General features: G+C 39.0%; 2 protein-coding genes across 3 annotated transcripts in view; one reads left to right on the forward strand and one right to left on the reverse strand.

Annotated features, from left to right (window-relative positions):
- Nucleotides 1–18,443, forward strand: part of Mp (collagen XV/XVIII-type protein multiplexin) — a 480,457-nt gene that overhangs the window by 98,529 nt on the left and 363,485 nt on the right. The gene's annotated exons all lie outside the window — the stretch shown is intronic.
- LOC139773702 (tRNA dimethylallyltransferase) overlaps nt 1–18,443 on the reverse strand; it is a 70,374-nt gene that overhangs the window by 14,435 nt on the left and 37,496 nt on the right. For both annotated transcript variants that reach the window (XM_071708359.1, XM_071708357.1), the window contains exon 4: nt 18,262–18,397. In XM_071708359.1, the coding sequence (XP_071564460.1) occupies nt 18,262–18,397 (136 nt within the window). The remainder of the gene's footprint in view (nt 1–18,261; nt 18,398–18,443) is intronic.

Here is an 18,443-nt window from a genome sequence, read left to right on the forward strand (position 1 = left end):
AAAAAACTGTAATGCTAGTGAGAGTTTGTAAAGCTCTACGTCAGGAAAAAGCCATGTTAATTAATTATTATCACGGCTAATAAAAATAATTGCATGCCTTTAGGACTTTCCGCAACTCCAGATTTTAATCCATTATTGTCGCCATCGGCGTCTGTGTTTTCTCGCTGTCGTTTTTATTTAGACACATATACGAATCGTCGATTGTGCGAAAAAATGGAATAGTCTTTGTTAACACTGAAGACGCGCCGTTAATGCTAGAGCCACGATCGTTGTTCTCACGGTCGATCACGGTTAAAACGCGACCTCCGCAACCCGTTTCGGCTGTATGTTCATTTTAAATCCCATTTAAATGCCGGAGCCTCGCGCCCTACACACACGCCCACGCACGCACGCACGCACGTACGCATGCACACGCGTACGTACACGGCTCTCCTCTTCTCGTTTCATTCATACGCGCCGCGACAGCGCTCGAACGCGGCTGTCGATGACGCAAGTTGATGGCCAAAGTCAGTATTTGATGACCACACGGTACATACGCCACTATGTGGCCAAACTACATTCCACGTGTGCCCGCGTGCGTGTCCCGCGTGTGCGCTCACGCACGCACTATGACAGATTTTACGGCCGGCACGAGTGGCATTGAGATGGGCATATATGTGTGTGTCGAATTTGACATCTATCTTTTCCACGTCGAATGTGAGGTAAGAGGTACGATTGTCTGGCATTTATAATCGTTGACAGCATTTTCAATTTCAGTAACGCGAGTACAAAGATTTATTTCCATATGTAGGTTCAAGATATGAATTCACAAGACTTACTTCAGAGATATAATATTTTATAAAATTAAAATAAATACCTTTAAATTTACTCTTTCACATGTTATGATAATAAAAAGTTATATAGAGAAAATTTAGTGATGTCCGATTAAAAAGTTTTTTGTTTTCCTAAATTTAAAAAAAAAAATGTAACGTTTATATAAACTGATACGCGAATATTCAAGCTAAAGTCTAAGTCCGATCCAGTGAGAGTCTCGTAGGTTCGCGAGCTAACAAGGATGCAAACAAAAAATTTACTCAATAGTCCAGGGAGGTGCGGGACGTTCCGCAAATAGCACGGCAAATCCACTTGCGCGCGGATCGCTCCGCGCTTTTGCGCCGCGGCCTTCACCGAAATCAATGATCCCGTCTGGAGGTGAAAAAGTCAAAGGCCCGGGCTCCGCCGGCCGGATTCGGTAACCGCGTGCATACGAACGCCGAACCCGGGCCGTCGCCGTGGCCGTGTGGGCGGCGCTACCAGGAATACGCGATTAGATCACACGGATAAGACACGATTCGCCGTTCGCGGCGAAAACGAAACGGCGCGGCGACGCGCACGTTCGGGCGCGAATTCCGCGACGTTGATGCAACGTCCAAGTTCCGGAGGACGACCGGCATTAATCCTGGGAGCGATCTCCTTCAGTTGCCCCAGACAAGGCGAAGGATAACGATATGCATTGTCATACCGTTGAGGTACACATAAAGCATCGATCATCTCGCCGTCTCATGTATATTATAGCATCTTCGTGTTTACCCGTCGTCAACGTTACAATGTATGTTTATTCATTCGATTCGATCTTTTTTTTGTGTAATCTGATCGTTTCTTATGATGCAAGCCAATATTAATTTCAATTCATATGTCGTTTCTTATTACCACGACGTGATTTCCATATTGTGATTTACAGGAAAATTATATAAAAAGAATGAGAAATATGGAATAGTGTAAAAGGCTATATTCTCTGACCAGTTACATCCTTTGGCATTTCAAGCAAATAAGTATTCTATTTTACGATATTCTAAAATAGAACAGAGATAATTCTTCGTTTTGTCGCTAGTTCTTTATAGGTGAACTTGCGAAGAATTTGAAGATAGTTTCCGGCAAAAGCCATTGACCAGCTCGTTTCCCTCGATTTTTTACAGCAGATAATACCTTTTCTGGAAATCGTATAATATGGCACGCAAATGTAACAGAATTTGTAGTTCTTTTTTTTCATAATATGTTACGAACCACGGAGGAAGAAAGGGAAAAAGACAAAGAAACTCGTTCTGTAATTTGGACAAATGATTTTCGTGGAAAATCGAGCACGCCCACGGCATCGCAACCACGCTTTCGTGCGAATCTGGTCGTTTACGTCGATTTTTCGGGTCCGCAAGAAAAAACCGCTGCGAGGAGAAACGAAATAAAAGGCCGTCGGTACAAAAAGCGGCGTACGTCGAGAACACGAGATCTGTTGGTATATTCATCTATTTCTCTTGAAATTTAATAAATAGGAGTGTAAAGGAGTTTCTTTTATGCCGAAAAGAAACAATAGAGATTAGATCATATATAGCTTGCGACTGAAATCATAACAACTACAGTGTCAGAATGAAAAGAATATACACATAAGTCAATAAATAAAAATAAAAAAACGACACTTTAATTCCATTTCTAATAAAATTGAGGCGAAACTTCCGAAAACGTCCATGCTCAGATTTAGGTCAAACTTTGTAAAAAGGTTCCTTTTAGATAAAAAAGACATATACCAAAAGGATTTTTTGCGACTCCAAAGTTTAGCAACTTTTTAAATATTTTTTCGAATTAACTCAGTATATTACGAGCAAACTAACTCAGTATATTACAAACCAAAACAGCTCTCAAGTAATGTAAACAACCATAAAGTCATACTCGTCAAAGTCATAACATAAACATCATTGGCGAAACTTCAGAAAATCAGAAACGTTGTAAACCCATGTGACAACTCGTCTCGCGCGAAAAGTGTATGCGTGGAGGCAGCAAGTTAAAAATGTTAAAAAAGTTGCTAAACTTTGGAGTCGCAAAAAATTCTTTTGGTATATGTATTTTTTATCTAAAAGGAACCTATTCACAAAGTTTCACCTAAATCGGAGCATGGACATTTTCGGAAGAACAGCAAAAATTAAATAGGGTACAGTATTTCGGACATCTCTAATATTATAATACTAAAAAAGGTGCCAATTCCACATTTCACACAATTTGTCTACAGCTTATGTCTTACAAACTTTCCATAACAACGATAAAATTATGATGAATATGACACAGTTTCAAATATCTCATAAGATCCGAGAAAGTCGATTTGCAAGTAAAAGAACATAAAAAGAAATCAAATGTGTAAATCTTCAATCATATGATAGATATGTCCGTTAATGAGACGCGAATGGATCCTTAATAGTATCGAGACGAGGGAAGAGTTAAGAGGCGACTATATATAAGAAGTTTGAGGCATTTTTACCAGTCATGCTATTCGATACGTAAAATTATAGTTGTAACCAGTTCGCTATCACGGTTATAAAATAGGCAATATCGAATAAAGTTTTCAGAAGAAGAGAGAAAATAAATTCTATTTCATAATCCGTATCGTTGTCTCAAAAAGAGAAATCTTGCTGCCTGCCACAATTCTTCTATTTGCCTTTATTTCGAAGATAATTTTGGATAAATGTTATATTCAGTTCAGATGAAATCTTACATGCTCGTGAAACGAAATTGAAATAATTACAGAAATATCGAAAGTAGGCAAAGCACGTTAAATAAAAATCATTGTATGTTAAGTTTTAAATTGTTCTAAAATCTTGTACAAGCATCTTTCTTATTTTATATAATTTTTACTCATCTCTAGTTCTCACTGAGGATTGCACACATTTGTCTTTTTTCTTTTTTTTTCGGCAACTCTCAATTCAGATCCGCTGGGCATAATTTCTCGATCGAAGGGGCCCGGGCGGCACGATAGAGAAAGAACGAAGGGGCCGAGAGAAGCCGTCATATGTACATGTGTGTCTGAATATACAATATATAATATGTATGTGTGAGTGTGACCCAAGGCATTAACAAGACAAGGGGACGAACACGAAAGGGTTCTAGTCTATACCATCAAACCATGATTCTAAGAAGAACGAGAAAATTATTCCGTTATCGAGGAACATTATATATAATATATAAGCTTCAATATCGTATTGTTAACAAAAATACTTTCATACAAAAATCGCAAATTAAATTCGTTAAAACCAATATAGTTCGTTAACTCCTACTACCGTCCTTTTTATAATCATTTTTTATGTGAATCGAGAAAGAAAGTTAATTAGCCATGAGTGCCGGTAGCAATTACCCGGTCGACTAACGGGGTAACCGATAATTAGAAACAAAAATATTACAAAACAATCTAATAAATAGCTGGTTCACGCTGTCGATAAGGACGAATGGATATACTGGAGAATTTATGAGGTTGGTAGATAAAATAATCTCTGTTAGATCTTAGTGAAACGTGCAGGATACGTGCGCAGCTCCCGATTAGGTCCGATTAGGTCTGTGACGTTCAGGTTCGTTTCCTTAGATTACGCCGCGCCGCGGCCTTCTTAGATCATTTTCGTCGAGAGGATAAGAGAAGTAATACGCAGCGGGTATACGTGCGAAGGCGTTATCGTACACACTCAATTACAGGGGAATCCTATCCTTATGCGATCCTATCCCGCGATAAGTGGCAAAATCCATTACAGTGGCTCGCGCGCGCGCAAATCCGCGCGGCGCGTCTCGCACAAATCGCACATAAATTTCCGACGTGATGTACGAGTTAATGACGCGACGTTAGTGACTTCATTCGTCCGTGGCATTCGGCGGGACGAGCTTTACTCGTGCTGTGCGAGAGCCATTTAATTTTACCACGTTTCGCCATACCGGACGACGGCGAAGGAACGTGGTTCACGCCCGTCTTCCACTCGGCAATCGAAACGCTTTTATTTGCCGAATGCTTTCAACGCGGCGATCCGACGTTGTACCTCCTAGATCATAGGTCTCTCGAATTCCAGATAAAATAAAGTTTTTGTGATGAGTAATCGAATCACGATATTATTCCAAATATTTATGAATCAGTCCTCTTGATCCTATTTATCTGTGATTTTTCTGTGAATTTAAGATAAAAGAATTTAAGATGCGATGTGATATGTAAATATAGAACAATATATTTCATCATTTTTCCATGTAATACGCATTCGTGATGTCAACTTATCTATCGCTTTTCATGAATTTAAAAAGGAAAGTTCAATGTATACAATTAAATAATCGTTTCCTTCGTTTTTCAACTTTAAATATTTCTATATTAATCTGACATTTGTGAAAACATTTAATATGGAAAGAATGTAATAAAGTAATTTATCTGTAATACGATAGAGCTGAAAAGAATTAAAAAGTTTGCAAACCTGAATTCATTAAATAGGAAACTGTTGTCGTACCATGTGTCTCTCAAAATATCATTTAAAAAATTTTATATTCGATTAAGTCAAGAAACTTCCGTGTCGTCCTGAGACAACTTTATTGCATGAAAAGCCGTGGATTAAAAGATCATCATTTTAATGCCGTTAGGGACTTCTGGGAATTTAGCGAACGAAACGGAAATAGTCGATGTTAGGGTCGAGAGGTAACTTTCGACGAGAACTCTTAACGAACGTCTGGAAGGTAGTATTCCTGTCACTCGGCGATAATCCTTCCCGCGGCTTCCGCTGGCTGTATCATCACGGGTGCGTACGAACGGCGGTCGTAACGGCGCGTCGCGCCGTCATCATTCGCTCGCCTCATCCTTATTGCGAATTCAACCGAACAAAAGAAACAACGGCCTCCTGATATTTTCGTTCTTCTTCGCTCCGCCGTTCGCGGCTGCATTCGACGTTGCGCTTCGGGTCGAGTTGCCGGAAATGCCGTGCGTGCCGCGGCGTCTAAAACCAACGTAGTCAGATCCGCATGCGAGACGCGACCGATAAAAAGATGGGGAATGAGATGGGGAATGAGAGATCGAGACAGAAAAAGCTGACGCCGGTTCCGAATCGCGCCTGTGGCCTCGGGGAAAGTTTCGTTCAATTCCTCTCTCCCAGGGAGAGCGATTTCTGATCCCATACCCCATGTGACACGTATCCCTCGAGCCCAAAGAAAAAACAGTGATTGACTCGCTGATATTAAAACGAAGGGTAGTTGGCTATCAGTTTAAGATAAATGTAATTTATATAAGATAAAAATATGTATCGGCGAGACAAATGCTTTGGCAACATGAAGAAATGCCGGTAAAAAATATAATTTTACTACAGTCCTACATTATCTATTTAAGAAAACAGTGTTAATAAAATGTACACGTTCAAGAATGTAAATAACTTATCTATTAGTTTTTAATCAACGAAAATATTTTGTTATATTATTAAAAAATACGATATCAATATTCGCGACAAAATACAATTATTTGGACACATATTTGATAAATTTCCGAAGATAATATTTTGCAGTGTCGCTTGAATTCCTCCTGACGCGTCCAAATTTTATGAGCAAATGGGTTCGTAACTAATTGTAAGTAACGACAATAGCGGTCGTAGCCCTTATAATTGCTTTATTAATAGCGTCCACTGACTCGTGATGTTAACAGCACATTCACACCGCGACATCGTGGGAGGCTTGTCTAATTTTAAAAGACGCTCCGCGCGTTGAAAATTTCAGACGTCGCTCCGGCGATTGTCGACAGATCTTCGACCATCGGAAGCTGAGTTAAAAAACCACACCCGATTGTATTATTGCAAAAATATCTATCATTAAAATGCTTGAAGATAGTCGTAATTTTTGGAGAATTTCTAAAAATTTTTAGTATTCTTTGAATTTTGAATAACATTCATAGTCGCTGGTATAGGAAAGTATAATGTCTATAATACTTATAAGTATTTAAAGTATACATGTAATGTCTATCTTTATTTATTTTCCTTAAAATGATAATTTATTTTTCATAATCAATTTTGCATTCAGTGCGATTTTAGATAAATTTTAGATAATAATTATATTAATTATTATTATACAATTTTTACTCACGGACGAAAAGAAAAATCATGATAAGTAATGACGTAAACCATTCTCTTTCTCAAATGCTCCCAAAAGTAATCTAACAGTTCGGAAAATAAATACTTGGGACAAAAGGAGAATGCCACTTTCCCTCCTGTCGAACGTGTTTGCTTTGCACGGAAGACTTTGATTTCGCGGCCGACTGACTTAACGGGTTTCCCTATCGACAGCTTCCCGGATTCTGAGGTATAGATTGGAGGCACGAGCGGCGCGACTTCCGGGATGATTTTCACGAAACCGAGATAAGAGAGGCAGACTCCATCCGTCTGGTCCAAAGGGCCAGAGAGTGATGCATTCTGCAAGTTTCCTTTGAAAAGTGACTCGAGGAAACTCGACCGTAAGAAAGCGATAATGCATCTCTCACAAGCGCACTTCACGTCCGGAATGATTCAAATGGTAAATTGAAAAGGCGATTGTGAATCCTTTGATATACATTGATCGTTCGCTTCAACAAGATTTCTGATTTTTCCTTCTACAGCATAACATTGGAAAAATAGTAACATCCATAATTAAAAAATTAAAAGTTATTTATTTACCAAATGACCTTTTTCGAGTTCTACACGCATAACAAATGGCATTCTGAATGAAAAAGAATATCTTACACACACCGTTACTCCTAATTTCATTATTCCGAGATTTATGACAGCCAGATCCTCTTTTTATAACCCGAGTCCTTCAATTTTGCTGGGCTGAAAAGGATTAAAAACGGCCATGCTCTGACTCAACGTGTTCCCTAACGTAAGCGCCACGAAGGTCAGAAGTTACGACCGGAGTCTGTGAAATCGCGCGCGGATGCGAGCAATAAATTCTTAAGGACTATCCCGCTGAGAGGAGCAACATTATGGTTGGCCATTGTGATTGCCATTTATACCACTTTTCTTCGATTTTATTGCTGAAAGCCGAAGAAAGCCGAAAAATTACGATGCCAGTCGCGCTTACGCATCTATCAAATCGGAAGCGGTAAACTTTTTTCAATAAACACTGTATTAATAGGTATATATATATTTTGCAATAATATAATATATACATGTATATACATATAGTTTCTTTTTTAGATATTTTATTTGGAGTGATAAAAATAATATTAAAAACAGTAACTCTATCGTCATTATTTTAGCTTTTATTGTCTGTCGTAATAAAATTATTATCTAGGAACAAAACGTGAAAATGACAAATAATCACGCGCGCTACGAAGAAGGAAAAAACCTACTTGCATAAAATGCAAAAAATAACGTTTTACTGGATAACCTTCGCTTTCTTTGCTACTGAACCGAGAATAAGTCCCTGAGAGACTTTACCTATATACCTACACTTTATTGTCAGCAATAAAAGATATTGGATGACATTTAAGTCAATTCGCGTGAACGAACATCTTATTTCCGCATTTGAAAACAATATGCTCTATTTATGTATATAATAATGCTACATCCATTTATTAGGTCCGATAAGCGATACCAAATATATTTGCCATTATATACAATAACTTTCCTTTTGTCCATTTTAAATAACATACCCGTCGTATATTTTATATTCTTATTTCGTCTCCAATATTTCATCTCGATAAAAATGTAAAATCGTTTAATCATTTACATCAAGGCCGATCGACCGTCTTCTCTTTTCGTCGCGATGTACGATACATATCGGCGGGACACGTCACCGTTTTTGCGAGACACAGTAAGACTATCGGCTATCATACAGGAAGGCGTAAACGTATTCGCCGCCGTACTCCGAAGCCGTCCGGCCAGTCGGTCGGTGGTCGGTCGGTCGGTCGGTGGCAGGAAATGACGACACATCCTCGGGTCGCGTAAGCTCCTCGCACATAGACAACCTAGCAGCTGCCGTCCAAGTGACACTCCCCGGGCGCTTTAAAAGTCGCAGGCCGATCGCACGCATACAACGCGCAAGAAGAAATTGCAACACGAAGGATAAGACCGGGGAGGAAGACGAAAGGGTGGGGGGGGGAATGGGGGAAGGGGGGAAGGGAATGGAAGAAAGAAACAGCACTCGGCCAGATGCGCGGCACATTTTAATTAACGTCCAGACATCCTCCGAGACGGATGACCCCGAACTCAGGGCCATTCGATGACCCTTTTCCCATCGCGGTGCGTCCTCTGGATAACAGGAAGCGCGCCTTTCTCCTCATTCTCCTTGCCTGGACACGCGAAATGATCTTCCTTATACAGATGTGGTATGGATGAGCACGTATGGCATTTCTCGAGAAGATATAATTTGACACGGGTTCTACAATTCGCATGAAGCCCATAAATTCTTTATTGTGCAATGCATTGCACTACACGAAATGGAGCATGTTTAACAAATGTTTCACATATACGATTCTTTATAAGGCTCGATAATACTTTCTGTCCTCAAATATCGAGATGTAATGCAAATTTCGATAAAGAAAATCGATACAAAAAGCTCACTGGTCACCACAAGGTCTTTAAATTCTTCTAATTGATAAAGCGAAACATATTAAATTCGAACGAAATCGTAGAAATATCGTGATAAATTTGTGAACAAAATTGTATTATTGCCAATCTTTTCAGCAGAAGACAGAATCTCCCAAGATATCGATATGTTATATATTTTTCGCGCGATATTTCCGTCTCTTGGAAACCACAAAATTCCGGAAGCATCTCATGTGAGATATTACATTACATAACGCGATATAACGTAAATGGATTTTATCGCGCCGGTCTGTGTAACCTGGGACAACAAACATCACGAAGGACTGAGCTAGTCTTGTCAGTCGATAGCCGCAGAGAATCGATCGTCTATCTCTTCTTGGAACGTTCCACCGAAATAAATACACATTCGATAAGCTTCACTGCACCTAATTTTTATCACACTAACATATTTTAAATTATGATAATCTGTACGTGTCATACATATGTATCATAAGTAAATCTTTTATTATATCGATAATTATCAAAATTACTACATTTTTATCTTCTTCAAATAGATTCCTCAGAGTATTTCGATTATTTATCAATAATTTCTACATAATTTTATAAAATTTTATATCACATAAGTAATATATGATTAAAATATAAAAACATTTTTATTAAGAAATTAAAGATTTTATATCTGATCTCACTTGTATGTTAAACGTTTGTTGAAGCAGCAAAGAGAAGGTTCTTAAAATACTAAAAGAGGAGGTTCGTAAGTCCAGGGATCTCTATTACAGATCGATATTCTACGAAGCGTTACTTTTAGACGATCTTTCCAGCTCCAGTAGCGCCGAGAACGGAATCGCTGAACGCGGTTGAGGTCGCGCGATTCATTCAACTTTCTATCGAGCGCCGAGCGACGCGGATGCGCGTCGATGAGGCTGCATACGTCGTCGTATAGTTGCACGCGCGGGATTACGTTGCCGGCGAGTCATTCATAAAAATAACACGGCCGGTGCACTCTACTACGAGAGACCGCCCTCGGCGTACGTACGGGCGCGTTACACGCGTAACGCGAGACCGGGGAATGCATGCGCACACGTACGCACGCGAGGCTACGTACCGAGGTGGATAACTCGAGCTAGTAAGGGGCCGTAGAAAGTAGCTATACGAACCGACTCGAGTCAGACGAATTTTACGCTCGTCGCGCACGACGCCTTCGGCCGTCTCGGATGTCATTTTTCAACGTACGCTCACCTCACGTCGATCGTATCTGCCGGTAAGACGATTATCCATAAAAAGATAATTTTTTTTCAAGGTTCGCGAACGTTTTATAAATCATGTGTTTTGACTTGTAATTCCTTAATGCCGTAAATCACGCGACGGTTTCCATTAACAATGATAATGAAAGACCTGTCGTTGCGATAGTTTACGTACTGCGTTCGGTATAAAGTAAAGTCATTTTTTTTCTACCTTTTCAACACTATTGATTATTGAGTATTAAAATAATCAATAGTATTCAATAATAAATACTAAATTAAAACGCGATATTTATATTAATTGTATTACAGACATTAAATCTTTGAATATTTGTGAAATCTTTGAATTTATTTAACATTTTAATAACTCTGTCCTTTCTGAATGGAGCATACAGTATAAAAAACTTGTTAGTTTCTAAATAAGTACACGGAGAGAATTTTTTGTTATAGTTTAAAAGAAGGAAATAATAATCTAAACGATTAAACGATGTTGGATATATGCAACGGCGCTGCAATTGCTATTTTATGACGCCCCTATCTGGAAGGTACAGTTTAATTCTGTCCATAGAATTTGCATAATTTAATCGCGTCTGCGTGGACGATAAGTCATAAAATACAGCTTGTAGGATCTGGAACGTAACTTGGAAACGAAGTTACATCTCCATAATATTTTACGAAACGCAGAAGAGGATCTTTTAAGTTCTAAATGCACCATTCATTTTGCGATTGCTAAAGAGAGGAATTTTTAGAGTTTATTACAAATGTTAAATTATTTATTTAAATGCTATTAATATTAATATGCTAAATATAAGAAAGTTTTTAAATTATTTCACATAAAATACACGCGTAGCGAAAGTATAATAAATTCTTCAATAAGAATCTCTTTTTCTCGGAAAAAATCATGCATGCACATCGTGGATTCAATATAGAAGCTTCTATTGAAAAAAAATAGAGATGTTTTTCTTCAAATGATTCAATGCTAATGATGTAAAAACACACGTATTTGCAATACCGAAGTGTAACTTTTTGCGCTTTGTAGTTACATATTTATAATGTTAAATTATTGAATAAAGATCACGCGTGACGTTGTTTAGACAGACGGAAGCGCATATGCTTACAGTATTGCAAACACATGCTTATATTGCACACTTAGAACTTCCCATGCGGAAAGGAACCGAACGAATTACTGGATGAGAACTCGATGCGAAAACACGAATATGCATAAATAATTTCGCGAACAAATAGCCGAGGTGCACAAATAATTAGAACCAACTTGTCGTAAGCAATATAATATGAGAATGATTTAATCATTCTTGAAAGCTAATAATCACGTTACGTGCATTTAGAAAATCAATTGGCTTTGAATTTTCTCGACATATTTATGTTCCTTGTGACAAACATGTTTTTCTGTCGCTGAAATAGCGACGATTAATACAAATAATGCAAAAATAAGCACAGAATTAAAATGATGAATTGTAAACTAATCGTCGAGATATGTTGCGAGATAAATGCCCTTATTTGTGCACGCTTGAGTTGAATTATGCAAAAATTGTCATATTCAAAAAGCATTGAAACGATTAAAAAAGATAAATATAAAGTATATAAATATATATCTATACTTGTGTATGTTTTTCTTTTTGATAATTCTCGAAGAAGTTTTCGAGCTAAAATAGCAGAGTGCGCATCGCAAATATCATTTATTTGCGCACACGTGCCGTATAATAATTAGAGTACGGCTAATCCATCGTGCTACAAATATCTAAATTCACGAGTCTTTCCGAGCGAAGCTCTCGTTGCCAGCCGATTCATCTGCGTGCCTAGAAAAATCGTCCCGTATAAAGTCCGCTCACGACGATATACTAACCGCATCGACTTTCCCGGGCCAATTTTCGCGATAGCGCCCCGTCTTGGCAGTCGGCAGAATTTAACACGGCTCGAGCGATCGTGCAGTGCTTGTCGTCACCGGGATTTTTCATGAACCCGCGCTTTCGCATCCGCAATGCGGACGAAATGCGGCACCTCGTCGAGTATCGCAGGCATCGCGGCTCTCGACGAAAAATCGCCGAACGGTCTCGTTAGCCTTAACGACTTGTAAAACGAAATTGCTGCGTTAACGACTCCACGCCAGGCTTATATCTATTCTAAGTCAACGGTTGGGTCCAGAATGGATATCTCCATCATGACAGCACTAACCGCGGTGGATGACAAAAAATCGATCTACGCAGCCAACGTGATCGTGTATCTCACAACAGATTTATGCTGTTGTCACAAATCCTACTCCATCTTTAACAAAGTGCCACCAAGACATACGCATCAGGCAATTTCGGAATATAAAAGAGATACACGATGGATCGAACTGCGTGTGATTACGCAAATTTAAACGCGCTCGTGCCACATCGTAATAATTAGTATTTCCACAAATTAGATGTTACAAATGCCGCTTCTCTCGTCCACTTCCGACTCTCTTTCGCGACTCGTTCTACACTCGAGAATTTTCGTGCCCCCGTAAAATTTAGCTTCTCCTTGCTTCTCTTCTTCCTCTTCGCGAACAGGAAACTCTTGTTTCCGAGACGGAAACGCGCTCGGATATCTCGATAGAAAAAGAGACGGAGCAACGAAATATTGGCAGCAAAATACAAATGTTAAGAAATGCGATTTCTCACAATATCGCGCAATGATGTATCTGATTGTGCATTTATAAGAAAAATATTTAAAATGCAAAAGTGAAATTTGCAAAAGTGTGCGGATGATAAAAGAGATATATAATAGATTAAAAAATATAAGACCATTTCAATCAACACCGTTTGTACTTGAAATAAAATATTTATTCGTGTTTGTCCGTACTCATTTCCTTAATCTGGATCTGTGGATTTCCTTAATCTAGACATCGTGTTTTGGAGCACCCGGACACGTAAAGGGTTTTAAGTCTAAAGAGTTTTTGAAAGTGTTTCTGATGTGTTACAAAAAATCTATAAAAATTCAGTATCGTGTCTTTAAGGTTTCAGAAAGTGATTTCTATACTTACATATTCCGAAACTGTTGCAATTTTTTTTTAAGTGTTGAAACGTCAGGAGAAAACTGTAAAATACGAAAAATTGACTGTGCCTTAAAAGGCCCATGGTGTCCGCGCAATGTTAATGAAGCTAATATAATTTTATTAATCTCATTTGCATTTAATTTTATTTGGCTTCTTAATCTTGAACTCTAGAATAACCAAGTAATTTTTTGTTGCGATCCACATACGCACACAGATGGACACATATTGCTAACGTTATATTACTGTCGCAATCGTATTGATGGATGTGAACTTTTATCGACCGACGATCTATATACAAACGTAACGGGAGAGACGGCACGTGGCAATTTCTTCGCTGGCATTCGTAAATTTCGCACGACTCTCGACGACGTGTATCATGTGAGTGGAATTCCTTATATTTTTATTAGAACTCGACTCATTTCGCCTCATTCAACAGTGTAAAACAGTTATCTAGCGGAAGCGGAAGCGGAATTTATCGCGAACGTAAAATGGGACACGTGAAGCACGAGAGACATTTATTAATAAAACGGGAGACGACCGCAATGACGGAAATCGAGACATAATGACCGGGTGACACGACTACCGTCGCGGTTCATAAATTATAACCGGTAATTCAAGACGCAGATCATTTTGGCATAGGGCTATTTTAGGTACGTCGTAGATATGTGGCGTGGAAATGATAAAGGATTCATGAATGGTTTGTGTCGACACAACTGTCGACGACAACGTGCGGTTTTAGCTGTATTGCCGATAATTTCGACGCAAGGGAATCTGCCAAGAAACAATATCGTTTCTCCGGATTTATTTCAATATAATTTCACCAAAATGTCTCTAATTGCTATTCTTATTTATATCTCATCTCATTTTTCACTCCTATTCATATGTTTATACGTTTATTTTATTTTTACGCATATCTCTACGGTTACCGTCCAGAATCGCTCATTGTTTCGCAACTTTGTAACTAGTCCAGGCACCGAGATCCTCGATCACGCGAGAGAACTTAATCGGTCCACTCTATCAAAGGTGGCAGTTGCAGCCGATAACGGGAAAAGCAAATCGTATCGCCTCTCACTCTCCAGCGCCCAATGGAAAAGGTGCGCGGAAGTTCGTCCGCGCGATACTGTGTGCGTTCGTACGTGCGCTCACGTGTGTGCAAGTGGCTGCAAAGGATCGATGGAAAGGTAGCGAGGAGGGAGGTATTTGCAATACGGCAGAAAAATCTGGCATTCCAGTGCGGCTGCTCGCGAAACGCAGTCAGTGATCCATGCATAAACGATGACGTACGAGCATTAAGCCTTTCTTACACTATTATCTCTATCTCTCTATTTCTCTCTTTTCCTTCAATGGATCATAGAAAGTATGTCATTGTAAGAGTGACGTCATCAGCTATAATTTTAACCATATAGTAGTACATTCTTTAGATTTCGCTTGTATATTAGTTACTTTCAATTTACAGAAATTCTCTATGCGAGATTTAATTATATTAATTAATAAACATATTTGTTGAACATATCATATAATTTGTCTAATAGATCTTTTAAACTAATATTCATTATTTTAGTTAAATTTGAATTGAAGTAGTTTTCTATGAAAATTAAAAGATTTCAGAGACTTAGACTTTTTTAAGAACTTTCAACTCGTTGAAAATTAGGTAAATCAAAGTCAAGAATAAAGATTAGGAAGTTACTAGACAAAACCGATTTTAAATTGTATATATTTTATCAAATGTAGATGTCTATTGTTATTATCGTCCACAAATGGTAAGAGCATGATGAAATCGCATGCGATGGTTCGAAGTGACCAGAATATATACCGCGAAATATAGTATAACTCCCATTCATTCCCGAGTACGTTACAATACGGCATAGTCCACCTGATTGAGAAATATGGTGTGAACGGAACCTTACTCGAGAACTCGCCGTTACTTAACGCCGCCTGCTCTCGGGGAAAGTCTTAGACCACAGATCTGCGGTAACGTAAGGCTAAAGAAATTCTCGAATGGCCCGTTAATACGGGCACCGGTACAGGCAAGGTTGCCGAGGGATCGACTTCCGATTTCGAAATCGTGCTGGGCACCGATCGTTTCGCGGTATTTAGGATACCGGTGGTTTCGAGCGGTATTTGTGTCAAACGGCCTCGCGATTTTTGACATCGCCGCCTGAAACGGCCGCGTATTAGCATACATCGGCTTCGCTGTGCTTTTACTTTTACGACAGCGAGTCTCGCGCGAACGTCAGACGAAGGTTAATCGATTCGTGGCTTAATTAAAGACCAAACGTGTCGCATAAATCTCCATAAATTCGGTAGTTTAACTGTGGAACGACGTCGTATGCATCTCGCGTGTCTTCTAGATTACGTAAAAAAATCGAATTTGACCGTGAGAGGCAAATGTGCAATTACGTCAAGATTTTCTTGTTACATAAGTCGAGGGAATATTTTTGAGATATTATTAATCACAGAAAGTGCTAATTGATAAAAATCTCAATATACATCACATATATAAGTATAGTATAGTAGGTATATATTTATATTTATATTATGTTTCTATGGAGCGTGAATTTCTATCAAAGCAACTGATCTGGCAACTGTCGAAATGAGATATCTCGCACAGTTGCAATCAATTCTGAGGTATTTATTGTCAGAAAGTATTTCCTAATTTGCTTTCCTATTTATGAGCGAGTCGGCGTAGCAGAACCGCGGATAAATTAATAATGCGGAAAGTGCTATTGGAGAAATGACAGTTCTGCCGTGACAGTAGCTGCCGGCCAACACTTCCGCTCTGCCGCTTTTAAAGCCACTACTTCAGTGAATATTTCCGTTGAGGTAACACCGCGTAGCCTAGAATCAAAGTTTCTATCCGTTTTTATCCGAATTCGCCGCTGATTACATATTAGATCCAATAAATTTGCACGCCGTGCAATCAACATCATCGTCTCGTAATTAGCCAGCTGTATTTTCACGAAATGTTGTTCATTCAAAGCACGCATGATTTAACATCTCGTTGCGAAACGGTGACACCGGTTGAGAAGACTGTAATTCCGAGGCAGTCAGAATAAATAGATACAGCGCGAAAAAAAAGTATATTGCACGAAATTAATAGAAACGTTTGCGTATAATTTACCTACTTTCTACATATAATTTTTATCTTTTGTTTTTTTTACCTACGCGTTTGCTACAATCATATTACAAATAATGGTCGTTATTGACCGATTCTTATTTTATTTTTGACTTAACATTCCTTCCTCCTCAGATCTCTGTCATGAGAAGTCTTGGATAGCGATTTCTTTCGAGAGAGTAGGCGGGAACGAAGTATCTGCGGCGCTGAAAGCGGCACCATCGATTATCCTGACCTATCGGAGGCGACGATAAACCAGACCGGGCCGCGTTCGAAGGCGATAAACTTTATCGTTTATCAAGGAAAACGAGCGGCGCTGCTGAGAGCGGCGATACAGTTATTCCTCAGTCAAGATCCAGACTCGAAAACGGACGGGCGATACTCCGGCCGGCCTCGTCCTGAGTTAACCCAAAACAGCTTGCGAGAACAAGTTGGCGGCGACGAATCAGATAAAATGAGTCGCGTCGAATGCAATCTCCCCCCCCCCCCCCCGACAAATTAATATGTGACGCTCCCGCGCGTTTCCGTCGTAGACGGCGATAATTCCTGTCCTTCGGATTTTTCTATCGCACCCGTAAAAATAAAACATTTATCACAATACGCTGAATATGGGCGCCGTCGATTAGCGAGACGCTTTTAAGACATCGATAAAGCGAACCCCGTGGTGCACCGAGCACAATAAACTTTAACTACGCACGACGTGATAGCGTTTTATGGTCAACAGTGATTACGCGAATACCTTTTTTTTTACTTAAATCAACGCTCGAGCCGAAGATTTATTCATTATATTAATTCTTGTCACGTCAAAAAATCAGAAATTCTTGCGCAAACATTTCAAATTTTCAGCAAACGGTAGATTCTTAATTACAAAGATAATATTAATCTGAAGATAGCAAGAATCTGAGGATACTGATAACAAGAGTATATTACACACGAATAGAATTGTACACCTATTTTTATTAGACTGATAATACGGTTTTAAAGTTCCTTATAAAAATCAGCAGAACATTTTGCGTAAAAGATCCTCGTAAAAAAGGATGTTTTACGAATGATATACTAAAAGTCGCTTTAGGCAATAATTAAATAGAAATGATTATAGATTTCGAACGACATTCAACGGGAAGTTGTACAAGAGAAGTTTACGGAAGAATCGAATGTAAATTTCATTTACTTTAATCTATTTCATAAATCCATAAAGAAAATAGGTCTAGATTTTTATGTCACCTTAAAATTATGCACGAAACTTAGTATACGTTGATCTCTCGTTTTTTTTATTCACTAGTTTCTACGGTTATTTTGTCTAAACGCTCGTCATGAAATTTATACTCAAAGGCAAGACGAATCGAGAAGCAATAAAATATACTGACAGAGACAAATTGCGAAAAGTAATGGTCTAGGAAACACGATGGTAAGTTCAAACAGGAGGCGTAGTTCCGTCGTTATTTTGGTAATACATCATACGGTCTGTCTGTGACAGTGGTAGGGTGATATCGATCGCTGACGAAGTTTAATCTATCGAAAGAACGCGGTCACGCACGTCGAACGTACCTTATTGCAGCGCAGCCACAAGATAATGGAATTTGGATATCTCAGAGGTCCCCCTAATCCGCAGCCACCGGCGTTGCGTTGGGCTTTCAGAAGCTCGGAATGGGTTTTTCCATGCTGATGGAAAATCTCCAAAGATCTGTAACAAATTCGAAAAAGACCTTCATCAATCCGTGGATCTTATG

This window comes from Temnothorax nylanderi, unplaced genomic scaffold (genome assembly GCF_030848795.1).
Source record: "Temnothorax nylanderi isolate EJ_2023f unplaced genomic scaffold, tnyl_v1.0 TNYL_tig0066_pilon, whole genome shotgun sequence".
Classification (NCBI taxonomy): Eukaryota; Metazoa; Arthropoda; class Insecta; order Hymenoptera; family Formicidae; genus Temnothorax; species Temnothorax nylanderi.